This window comes from Anas platyrhynchos, chromosome 1, assembly GCF_047663525.1.
Source record: "Anas platyrhynchos isolate ZD024472 breed Pekin duck chromosome 1, IASCAAS_PekinDuck_T2T, whole genome shotgun sequence".
Taxonomy (NCBI): Eukaryota; Metazoa; Chordata; class Aves; order Anseriformes; family Anatidae; genus Anas; species Anas platyrhynchos.
Genome location: NC_092587.1, coordinates 55208357 through 55220568, shown reverse-complemented (window position 1 = coordinate 55220568; position 12212 = coordinate 55208357). Strand labels below are relative to the sequence as shown.

Below are 12212 nucleotides of genomic sequence, written 5' to 3'. Positions count from 1 at the left end.
CCAACCTCTCTTTGAGAAGCTGAATAAATGAACCCAACACCTTACACACCTAAAGAGCCACTCATCTTCAAAGCTGCAGATTATCTGTATGGTCCTAAACTGAACTCAGGACTGAACAAAACTATGCAATCTTTCCAACTTTGAGCACAAGACACATCTCTCTCCTTCAACCCAATATTGCCCTTTGCATTGCTGAAGCAACTATCTTCATTGATCACCAGTACTCTCCCAAATCAGTGTTTTCCAAATAAAATCTTCTAGCCTACAAGCACAGCTTGTTCCCAGATTCACAGTACTCTGCACTTACCTATATCAAACACAGTTTTGTTGGTGAACTGATGATAAATCCAATCATCTCAAGTCATTCTCTAACACTAACCTAATCTTCCTCCTCAGTTTGTGTTTTTCTTTTTTTTCTTCCCCCCCCCCCCCCCCCTTTTTTCCTGCAAACCTTACTGGCAAGATTTTAATAGCACTGTTTCCATGAGTTGATGTAGATAGTCACTGAGACTGAAACAGATCCCTGGGGAAATCTACACTAGAAGAAATCTTGATCACTAATGTCTCATCAATAAATACTATTTTTCATGATCCATCCTTAAAGAGATATTTAATAAAATAATAGATATTTTTCTAAAAAAAAAAACAAACAAAATTCAAATAAACAGAACACATTAATAGGCCACACGAACTAACTCAGTTGGTTAAGTAATTGGTTAAATAATGTTCAACTTTCCCAGCACAACTTTGTACAATCTTGTCAAAATAGACAAAATATGTTTGAAAGATGTATTAACTTAACACAAAATCATACTGTATGGCACTGAACTCTTTCTTCAGATTCTGATGTTTTTTAAAACTTTCCAAAATTATTTTTATCTTGAATCTGCTTACGGGTAATTACTCTGTAGCTCTTTGGGTCATTCCCCACCAGCACCAATACTGCATCCTGGTGGGCGGCATTCCAGTCATACCCCAATTCCCATAGCTTATATAAATTGGCTAAAAATTAACATTAATGAATAAAGAAGCTCCTTAGTTTGGCTGTTATCCTTGGGCATATCTTATCTAGATCCGCTGGTTATTTGTTTTTTGTTTTAATATTAGCAAGCACTGCCTCATCCTCCTTTGTTATAAATTACATGCAAAACCATATGGTACAAATACCTTCTGTTACATCAGAAACACAGCAAGTACTAAACAAATATTTGAGGTTTGCTTGGTTTTTGTGCTTTGTTTTTTTTCAATGCAATTTTGAACACTATTTTATATTGGACCTAAGCCTATATAGGACCTTTTATCTTTGCATGGAAATAATTGACACCTTCTCCTCTGGATTTTCATCATCAATATCTCAGTGATTTAGTACATTTCCTTTCTTGCCTGCTTCTTTGCTTAAGTTTGTAATTACACCCACTGCCATTTACTTCATCCTCCCTGCCTGGTGTGCAGCTTGCTTTGTGTTTTATTAACACACTTTCTGCAAGTGTGGAATCATGCCTTTTGGACCATCGGTATGATTTTGTCAAATACTTCATAACTTCCATTAACACTTCCCCTTCTAAATGTACCTTCCTGGTTGGTCATCCTTCCAATTGTTTAAACTTGAAGAAACAGGCTCTTCTAAAGCTCCTTGCTTTACGGACTGATGCCATATTCTGTTTGCACAAAGTAAATACAGACAAATAACAATCACTGGTACCTAGGCAACCGTGGGATTTCAGGTCAGCTATTAACTCTTCTTTATCTGCTAGAACAAGGTCAACTATTGATTTATTCCACCGTGGGTGCAGAACTGTGTGCATTAAAAAATGACCTATTCCTTCCAGAAGCTTTCTTGAAGTCTTTTTATTGGCATCATGAAATGTCAGGTAAATATTACATGTTTTAAGCAGCCTATTTTATTTGCCACCCTATAAGAAGCATATACATAAGGAAATGTTTGTTCCACGGCTGAGGATATTTCAGGGACCTGTTAGAAACACGTGACAGGTGAGAGATAACTTGAAACCCGAATAACTTGAATTCATCAGGAAATCCTTATGTCTGCAGCTCTGCTGGATGGCGATGGTTTGAAAAGCGTTATGTAATTTCCACTTAATCACACACACAACAACACATCTGAAGTCCACCTCTATTCAATGCAGGATGAAAGCATCAGCTAATGTCCTGCGCCCCAGGCCTGGGCTGACCTCTCGCATGCTGTCGAGTCCTCAAGGGACTTCTTTACTCCCTCCCCACCATCACATTTATTTCTTCCTCCTCTGCTGCTTTGCTGTCTACCCAATTTCTCTCATTGTACAGTAGTTGGGGAAAATCACTCCAGGCAAGGATTTTGAGTCTCTCAGATATGACGTTGAGAGAGATGTGACCTGACACACAGAAGGGAAAGGGAGACGATGGGGGTTACAGGCCAGCCACAGCTGAAGACTCAGACAACCATGAGTCCCCTGTAGGAGAAAAGGTTGGTTTCAGTGAGTCACCCAAGGGAAAGCATCCTGATCCTGGAAGAGAAATAGGAGCAAGGGGGAATTCAGATAGAAACGCTCTCCTGCTTGAGGCTCTGAACATGCTGAGAGAAGCAGCACCGAGAAAAACAGAGATCTGCAAGAACTACCGATTTTTTCCTTGGCAAAGCAACAAAGTTTTCCCTTACAGGAAAATGGCACTTATTTTTTTAATGCCCCAAAAGATGAATGATCTTCTGGTACACAGAATTCTCAGCAAAGACAGTGGTAGGTGAACTAGCAAAAGGTTTTACAGGAAATATACCATTTACCTAAGATAAAATCACATCACTGTGGTAGAACTCAAAATGATGATTAGACAAAAAGTAAAGCTACAACAGGTAACTTGGGCAACAATGGCAACTCACTCGTTTAGTGTACAGATGGGGATGGGGAAATGCATTAGTGGCAACGTTTGGGTCACAGAAAAGAGTGGGAAACCTTAATGTAAGCAGTTAGGCTCTATTTTCTACATATCCCATCTCAGGATGGGAGTTCACTCATAATGCCTGGGTCTCTCCATCTGCAAAGCAGACATAAAATTCACCAGGAGAGGGATGTTCTTGCCATTTCCACCTCATTCCTGTCCCCACACCAGGAGCACAGGGAAGAACGGTGTCAGTATGAATGAGTGTGAAAGGGTCCAGTTGTCAAGCGCCGGTCCCAAGGGAAGGGGCAGCAGCACCGTGGAACACTTTATGTAAGTGCTGCAGCTCCCAGGAGAGGGGAGCAGCAGCAGCAAAGAGCAGGGTGTGCTAAATACAGACTGTAGCAGGTGGTCCAAGAACTGGCTGTGATTTCAGCAAGCGGTTTATCCAAACCGGACGGAACTGCCTACCGCACGGCCCTGCAACAGCAAAAAGCAAGCTAAAAAACACAAGCGGAACAGGCAACTGGAGATTCAGCAATCACAGATTGCCAGGAGATGAGTTTCGCCCTGAAAACATTCCCACAGATGTCAAAAGTGCAGCAATCTAATGCATGAACGACAAGAAATGCAAACCCAGGCCTCCAGCAACAGAGTCACAGAAGCCTAATTTTGGCTGGGACCTATTTCCAGAGGTCATTTAGTTCAACACCTGCTCAGAGCAGGTCTAATGAGATCAGTTGGGCTGGGATGTATGCAGCCAAGTGTTAAACGCCTCCAAAGATGGAGGTGTCTGAAGACCTGCTAAGGTCCCTCCGAACATCAACCCTGCCCTCTGGTATTTTGACAGCTTCTCCGTTTTGGTCTCATCCACAGAACGGCTTCTTATGGACAAAAACAAACAACCAAAAAAATTTTTCAAGAACAAGAAGCAAAGACATCTCTCAATATATATACAATTTAGACTCCTGCTGAAGACAATTAGTGAAAGTTTTAACATCTCTGCACACTTTTTTCACTTCATATTGTTCAAATAATGAATAGATAATCCCAATTCTTTTTCTTTTATTTTAAATTTAATCTTGAAGTCCATGAATTTGACACATTTACGCACTGTAACACTACTCTCCACATGCACAGGTGCGTGCATAGACACACACAAATGTCTAAAGAGATGCAACTGTTGAAACTACAAAATAGTGCAGAATCTGAGGGAGCAGATGGCTATGCATGTAGGACCAAGGTATACAAAGCAGCAGGGTTCAAGGATACTTGACTTTAGTCTTTCCTGACTTGATTGCTCTGCACTGTATCTTAAACAGGCAGCAACATTTTAAGTCGTTTATACAGAAGAAATATTTATAAAGGCTATAAAACACATCATCTGCCAAGGACACTAGCTTCATACCAACAAGTCACAGGTTCCTGACGATGATACACAGCCAACTTCACCTGAAGGTTAGGTCATGAAGTACCCAGCTCATCTCTGTGTCCATATGGAACAAGTCACCATCTACACTCATGTGAACCAACTCTTCGGGGAAGAGTTTATAAATTGAGGAGCACACAAAGGTTACTATTAGGGGAGACAAACTATTCAGTCAAAAGAAACAAAATATATATCACACACCATGCAAAATGCCATCTGACTTGCACCAGCTTTTCCATATGCAATTACTAGTTGGCCAATTCCTTGCAGCAATTTTTCATCACAACAGTGGATCATGAGGAAAGACATAAATATTTCAGCAAGTTTCTAAGCAACTGAAAAACAGTGCTTTGCAAGGGATATATTAAGTCACTGTTTAATCCTAGTCTTCGCTGGGAAATAAGGTGAAGTTTTGTTTCGTTTTTTTTTCCAAGCCAATCGTTAGCTTACCCCAACGTCTTGATATGAACAACACAATTACAGTTTTCATGTGTATTTACCAACTGAGGTAAACACTACTAATTGCCGTACTTCTGCAAATGTTTTACAGTGTGCTGAGCAAATTGGGGAAGAGGCAAAAGAAGGAGAAGGGCCTTTCCTCCCCAGGAATACACCAGCACCACGCGTTCCTCCTGCGGTGAAGGAGAGTTGCCATGCTTTGAATGGCTCCGGGAACTTACCCCAAACATCTGTCGAAGGTCCGGATCTCGAAAGCGGAAGGGAATGTTGGACACATGGAGCCGTTTTGGAGTGGATTTGCTCTCGGTGTTCTCACTGCTCTGTGTCTGTGATTGCTGTCCATCTGTCTGTGCCCCTCCTTCTGTCTGCTGAAATCAGAAAGACAAAGTTGTGTTTGTGAACAGAAACCATTCAAATTCCTTTCACAGGCTTTGCCCATCTCTTTTCATGTATTAGCACTACATTTGTGATCGCGGTATCTGAACACTTGACAATTACTTTGATAAAGCCAGTAACGCTTCACAATCGATCTGTTGTTCTTCCCCTCTCCTTCCATGAGTAAACACTAACGAGATCTCAGCTTCCCTCCCCTCGTATCACCTTTTTAGCTTAGCAGATTTGCCTTTGGTTTTCTTAAATTGCTCTCTTTTCCCCTGCTCTTCCTCACTTCAGCTGCCACCATATGAAAGCTCTAATGAAGAGGCGGATCTTCCGTATCCTGAAGCTGGGAGGTAGTACCGCCACTCTAATCTCATGTGGCAGGATGTTCATGCAATCATCAAAATCCCACAGCTGAAGTGGCAGCTCTTCACCAGGCCAATACCAGAAATGCATCCCCAGGCAAAATGGCATCTGCTCTGTCAAGTTCCCTTCAGAGGAGCACTACCCCAGAAGGTCTGTAATTAAATGGGAAAAATCCACATAGCAACAGCTTACGGATGTCTTTGATTAACTTTTCTAGCACGCTTAAAAGTCAGCCCAGGGACAGGAAGCAGTCATTTCCACCGCTGGGTTTATAAAACCTCCAAGTGCTACTTTCTGCTACCAGCTCCACAACCAAAAGGAGGGAATTCATTCCCACATTCCTTAGCACTGACTGGCACGGCAAAGCCGGGGCGAGGTGTGGGCTTTGGGGCACTTGTGCACAGCAAACACACAGCAAGAAGGTGTGTCAGTGGGCCAGAACAGAGAAAATGGGCAGGGAAGAAGAAAGGGAGAGAGCCTCAGCCACCCATGCTGGGCTTAGAGTAAGAAGTGCTAGTAATTGCTAGTCAGCTTTTTCAGGCACCTTCAAGAACACTTGCAGGCCTTAAAACTCATGATTGAAGAGTAGGGGGGTTGATTTTGTTTGGGGGGTGCTCTTTTTATTTGTTATATACATAATTTGTCTCCCAAAGTCAGAAAAAAAGTCTCAGGGGAGCTGCCCACGCTGGGTATGGCCAGCCCCTGACCATTTGATACACACTTAGTGGATGTTTGGAAAGAAACCTCCCTCCACAGATAAACTGAACCAGCAACAACAAGAGCTCCTTCTGGCCAGAAACATCCCTTAAGAGCTACGACCTTGAACTTGCACGCTGCTTATAAAGGACTGACAAGAGCAAGCTCGCAGTAAGCACCAGGGCCTTGTCGTGCTGAGCAAAGCAGTGGCAGCTTTCCATTTTATTTTAGTAGGGCAGCGCAGGCAGCACAAAACATGTTTGATCTGATTAATATAAATTAAGCTGTGATAGGGAGAATGGAGATACTGCCCTGCAATTATCTCTACTCCCCAGAGCCACTCAAGTCTCGGGAGAAGCGTAGCAGGATGAAGATTTTTTATTTGGCTTAGACTCACCCCCCCCAGATACTGAATTGTCAAGAACCACCTCACAAACTTCCCTTTGATCGTATCAAAAAAAAGTTGCCCCCCCTCCCTAAATTCCCTGTCTTCTTTCTAGCCTCACCCCGATGACAAAATGCGTCTCCAAACACACAGAGTGCACCCTAGGGGAAGAATCGATGCAGCTGGCTTGTGATTAAATCACACCATGCTATTCGGTGGTTTTATTTTTATTACTCCATCAGAGTCCTTTGCTCCTCAGGGCAAATCCGTCCAAGCAGGACAAAACACAGGGGTAGCCCATCCATCACTGCACACAATGCCTGCCTTGGAGCGAGCGCTCCAAAACAACTCCCCAAAATCATCAACTCTCCTGCTCCAAGGGAACTCTTCCCCGTCCCATTTTCAGGCACATCCCGGAGCTGTGTGAGAGCCGTTTGCCAAATCCTGCCTTTCCTACGGCCACAGTGGGGAAGTGCAAGTGGGCAAATGCCCACAGGTGAGTCCTTAAACACACCAGCGCGTCTCTGGCTGGAATTAGGGAAGGCTGAGATTCGGCACTGACACGTTTTTGTTGTCACCGTTCAGAAATTCAAATACAGGCTGCACAGGACTGGATCTGCTGCTTCCACGGGAGACAAAGGCTCGTGCTCCTCTCCCTGCCATTTGCTCGCGAGCAGAGGGCAGAGCTCCTTTCTTTCCAAGGGTGCAATATATCATGTACAGTGGCCTGCTCAAAAATGCTCACAGCTGTTCCTGCATATGGCAGCGTGCTGCCGCCACACGGGAGTCGGTTTTCCAGCACGTGAGACGTGTACAATAAGACAAAGGCTTCAAAACTGGGGAAGCAAGAGAAAAGAACAGGGGGGCTCAGCCCGATCTTACCTTGCTGACTACGCTAACACTCCCTGGATCTTGCGCGGCCTCCCACATCTCCTGATTTTTCAGCAGTAGTTGAGCATGAAATGCCTCCTGTCTCCCTGGATGCTGCAGCTCCCTCGTTTCCAGCACCCAGGGCCCTACGGTGAGCTCTGAACTTTCAGCCCCTATAACACGAGCTCAGTACGTTTGTCCGCTGCCACACATAAACGATAGAAATAGTCTCTTCAGATCTCGCTGCCTTTTTTTTTTTTTTCCCCTTTTCCTTTTATAGTTATTCCTTGTCTTAACTCATTAGGAAGGAGATGAAAGGAAGGGCCTGGAGCCTGTTCTCCGGCAGCACATAATGGAGACTGGCAAAGCGCTGCCCTGCCCGAGCCCGATGATAAAAGCCGGCGATTCACCGCGCACCCGCTCCTCACCCCGACCCCATCATCCCCTCCCCTGCACTGCTTCCAGCTCCTTCCTTCTGGCCTCACGTCAGCACCTGGCAGCTCGGGGCCGACCTCTTCCCTTCGCCACGACAGCACAGAAAGGAGCTGACGGCTGTCCCCTGGGTCTCGCTGCTTGCCACGGGGCAAAGACCCCGCGTCTGAAAACAGCCTCGGCTCCCCGCTACCTCCTCGCCGTAGCCCGGGTAACACACACTTCTGCGGCGATAACGCCATCCACGCCTGCACACACAAGCTCTGAGCTGTTCAAGGTCACCGGGAGATGGATCGGAGCTCAGCGCACGCAGGGTATTTGCTTCACTCAACCACTTGCTCCCCGTGCCCCCCTGCCACTTGCCTGCACCCGCCAGCAGCGAAGAAACGCCACGCGACGAGGGGTGGCTGTAAAAGGAGGCGTGCACGTGTACCTGTGCAGAGAAACTACAGCAAAACACACGATAAAACAACCCCCTTGTCCTCCTCCCCCACAGCCCAGGTGGTCCGTAAGGCTGTGAATCACAGCGAGGGGGGTAAGACCCGTAAGTCACCGCAATACAAAATATTTACAGGCTGTAACTAGCAGCTCGATTTAAAAGGGGACCTGGGCAGTTCATAGCATCTGGGAGACAGGCTGTGCTCCCTGCTTCTGGAGTCTCAGGTCCATTAAAAAAAAAAAAAAAGGAAAAAGCAACCCTGATCGGATCAAGACCTTGAGGATCTGTGTGGAAATAAGGGCTGGAAACTAGGGCTGGCAGAAGGCACCCTGCCCACTGCCAAGGAGTGCAGCGATAACAGAAGATCTGTGCACTTTCCAGTGAAGAGCCTGTGTCAAAACAACCAGTCACCCATCAATAGATACCCACTAAGCAGGTCTGGTGGAAAAACGAGTGAAGAATTGGATTCTGGACACTAAACTCCTCTCCTGCCTCACCAGAGAAGCAGAGCTGCACACCTGAAAGCAAAGGGCACAGGAGCTTGCGCTTGCTTCGGGGATAATAATCACCTTTCAACAGCAGCAAATTTTATTTTAGCATTGTATCCATTTTTCAGAGATGCCAAGCATGGTTATATAAAAAAACTGGGCTACGGTACAGGCACAACTAACAATGTGCCCAAGTGCTTTGTATGCCAAAAGCTTCACAAAAAAAAATAATGGCTAAGGATGTACCAAACCACTTCCCTGGGCTTTTAACCATTTCCAGCAGCTAGATTAATTTAGGGCGTATTTCTTCTGATTGCTAAGTACCTGTTTTCAGACACACTAAAGCTTAGTCTTTTTGCCCCCTTTCCTTATTAAAGACAAACGCCACCTGGCCAAACAGGGCAAATGCTCGGTGATGCTCCTCCAGCCTCCCAGCCTCCAGAAAACTGAGCTGGTTCATGTCCTCCTCAGAGCTGCTCACTGGCAATGAATCTATTGCCCGTGAAATGTTTAGTGAGTTTTATGAGCCTGTTTATACTCTCAACTTCTAAAGCATCCTGTGAACAAGATTTCCCCAGTTAAAATCTTCATTACATGGAAGGAAAAAAAACAAACAACCACCAACAAAATGGTTTTGTGTTTTGGGGTTGCGTTTTTTTTGGTTTTGTTTTGATGCATGCCACTTATTCCCTGTTTGCATCCTAGTCAGTGAAAATGGGAGAGTTCCCTATTTGGTTTCCCATACCTCTCCATACTCTGTATAGCTCACACTCCCTCGTTCATCTGTCAGCTCTTCTCCTGTGAAGATTTCATTTCTTCTCGTAAAGAACCTGCTATATCCTTTTCATCATCGCTATTATCCTTCTCTGTACTACTTCAAGATCTACTCTAACCTTTGAGAGAAATGCAGAACTACCACAGCTGTATACTCTAACACAATGATATTTTCTGATTTACTCCCTATTTCTCTTTTGAAATCATTTTCAAACCTGCCTCACCAGACACGAGTCTGGAAGTGCCGACAAGCAAAATAATCTGCCTCATCCTCAAAGCAAATTTCTGATGTTAGATGTCAGAGTTTGCTACCTCAAGACAGTGATTTCCAAGCTGCTGTGTCTAAACAATCAGCAGCTAGGTAACTTATTTGGAGCTGGTGCCTCCTCACATCTACTTGCTCAGTGGTATCAAAAGATAAGCGAGGATATTCATTAAACATAGTCCTCACCTGAAATACCTTACGTGAGCAAATGCTTTAATTACCGAAGTGATGAAAAATAATTACAGAGGAAAATTCTGCTAATCTCAGACCAGGCAAAGAAATACCCAAGGGAAAGTCATCCTTATAACATCATCCATGCATTACAAAAGGAAGTTGAGGAAGCCCTGTGGTGCTGTTGGCTCCCTTCCTTCTAAACCCTTATTAGATGCCTGGGCCACGGCCAGAGGACCCAGCAGCTTCCCCCTCCTGCCCCTGAACGTGATAAGCAGGGGTCCCCCACCGCAGATGTGCCTTCTTTAAGGAATCTGGAAGCCTATAGCCCTTTACGGTGCAGCAGATGAGTTAAATATGCTTCGGTATGGCACGTCAAAACGCCTAGAGACACGCTGCTCTGTAATTAAATAATGCTTTATATTGGTTCACGACAACATAACACCAAGGCGACAGCACCTGCCATTTTCGTGCAAAGTAATTTACATAAACTTACTCCTCGACTTCCAGAGCTCCAGCTGCATTTGGTAATTTATATAGACACACAAATTCTTCCCTCTGACATTAACAAGAGAAACGAGTTGAATAATCAGCTCCCAGTATTAAGTGCAGTGCATTTACTATCAAGCAAGCTTTTTTTTTTTTAGTTCAGCGGATGATTAATCTCCCCTCTGTGGGTAGAGCACAGGGAGCTGCAGCGAGCTGACAATTGCTCTCGGCTCCCGGCCACGCGCTCCGGGCGCTTACCTTGGGACAACAGCATTTGCTGGAGTCCTCCAAGAGCGCCCCTAATTCATTAACCCAGCAGAAGAAACAGACAGCTTTCTGCCAGGTGAGTGAATTGAAGTGGCTCACGGAAGGAATGCCAGAAAATAGGAGTGCTCAGAGCCAGATCTTTCTGACAGCAGTGCACCTTCAGAGCAGCTCAGCTGGCGGAGGAACCGCAGCCCCATCGGCAGCTCCATCAGGGAGAAGCATGCTGATGTAAGCCAAAAAGGGGTAAACCCTTCTTGTAAACCAAGTAAAAAACCATGTAAACCAAGCCAGGCGACCCGGCACTATAAAAAGTGAAATGCAGAGCGTCAACGGCTTCAGAGACGGCCCGCAACGGGCAGAGGGAGTAGGCCAAATATGGCCCGCTACACCTCCGTCTATTTTTAAGGCAGGTCTTTCAGCTGTGCTTTGGGACAGTATCAAGAGAAAGGACAGATGCTCCGAGACGATGAGCGGGAGACCCACATGCCAGGCGAGAAACAAAGCCCCGCGGATGAGGTCTGATCCTAAAATAAAAAAAGATTCCAAATTATGCAGCTGTTTGCATTACGCCACCTATGTGCCCGTTCCTTTTCCGTGCCCCAGCCCCGAGAGCTCCGAATGCTTTCCAGCACTCTCGGCTCCAGCACCGAGCTCACCCAAAGCTGACGACACCAACCAGCCATTCCCCTCCGCCCGGGGGTTTTACAAAGCCCGGGGGAGCATCGAGGAAAGCATGGACTTTGACTCCCAAGGCTTTATTTTACTTCAGTTCCCTGCTGGTGTTTGACCTCAGCCTTCCAGATGGCTGGGTATTAACTCGGCCAACACCACTGATAAGCTCAAGCCATTCAGTCCTCACTTTTCCATGGGGTCCTGCCAAGTTCCTAGGAAAAGGAGCTCCCACCCTGTGTTAGGGACCCCACTGCAGACCCCATTAGGCCGCTGCATAACCTGATACCAGCCAGAAGAAATTCCCCTTTCCACGAGGGATTTTGAAGCCACCTCATATCCTGTTTCTTCTGCAGTTCCCCCAAACGCTTACCAAGCCTGGGAAGGCAGCAGCCCACGCCACCTGAGCACAGCTTTTGCTATCTCACTCTCTCCTGCCAGCCGGGCGGCAGCAGAGGCCTCGTTCTTAAATGCCAGGAGGGACCGAAGCCGCCTGGCTGAAGGAATTTCTGAGCTATCCCACGGGAGCACAGGCTTCAAGTCAGCAGCTAAAAAATCCCCCAGCTATGCAGTCTGGGGTATCGCCTTCGCACACATGACAGCAGCTGCGCCTGTCAGTCGCAGCGAGGGGAGGGGAGGATCACGTATCACCTTGCAACGAGCTTTTACTGCGTTCAAGTCAGCGCTGCCATTTGAGCGAGGCAACAAAATGGTGAAGGGGAAAGGCGCCTTAAAGCGGAGCAGCCTTGCTCGCGTGGATG

General features: G+C 45.8%; 1 protein-coding gene across 39 annotated transcripts in view; it reads right to left on the bottom strand.

The window, feature by feature from the left end:
* Positions 1–12212, bottom strand: part of RBFOX2 (RNA binding fox-1 homolog 2) — a 157508-nt gene that overhangs the window by 45066 nt on the left and 100230 nt on the right. For all 39 annotated transcript variants that reach the window (XR_005262610.2, XR_005262603.2, XR_005262602.2 and 36 more), the window contains one exon: positions 4984–5130. Coding sequence is in view for 29 of the 39 variants with exons in the window: in XM_038172987.2 (XP_038028915.1) it covers positions 4984–5130 (147 nt within the window). In the remaining 10 variants the exon portion in view is untranslated. The remainder of the gene's footprint in view (positions 1–4983; positions 5131–12212) is intronic.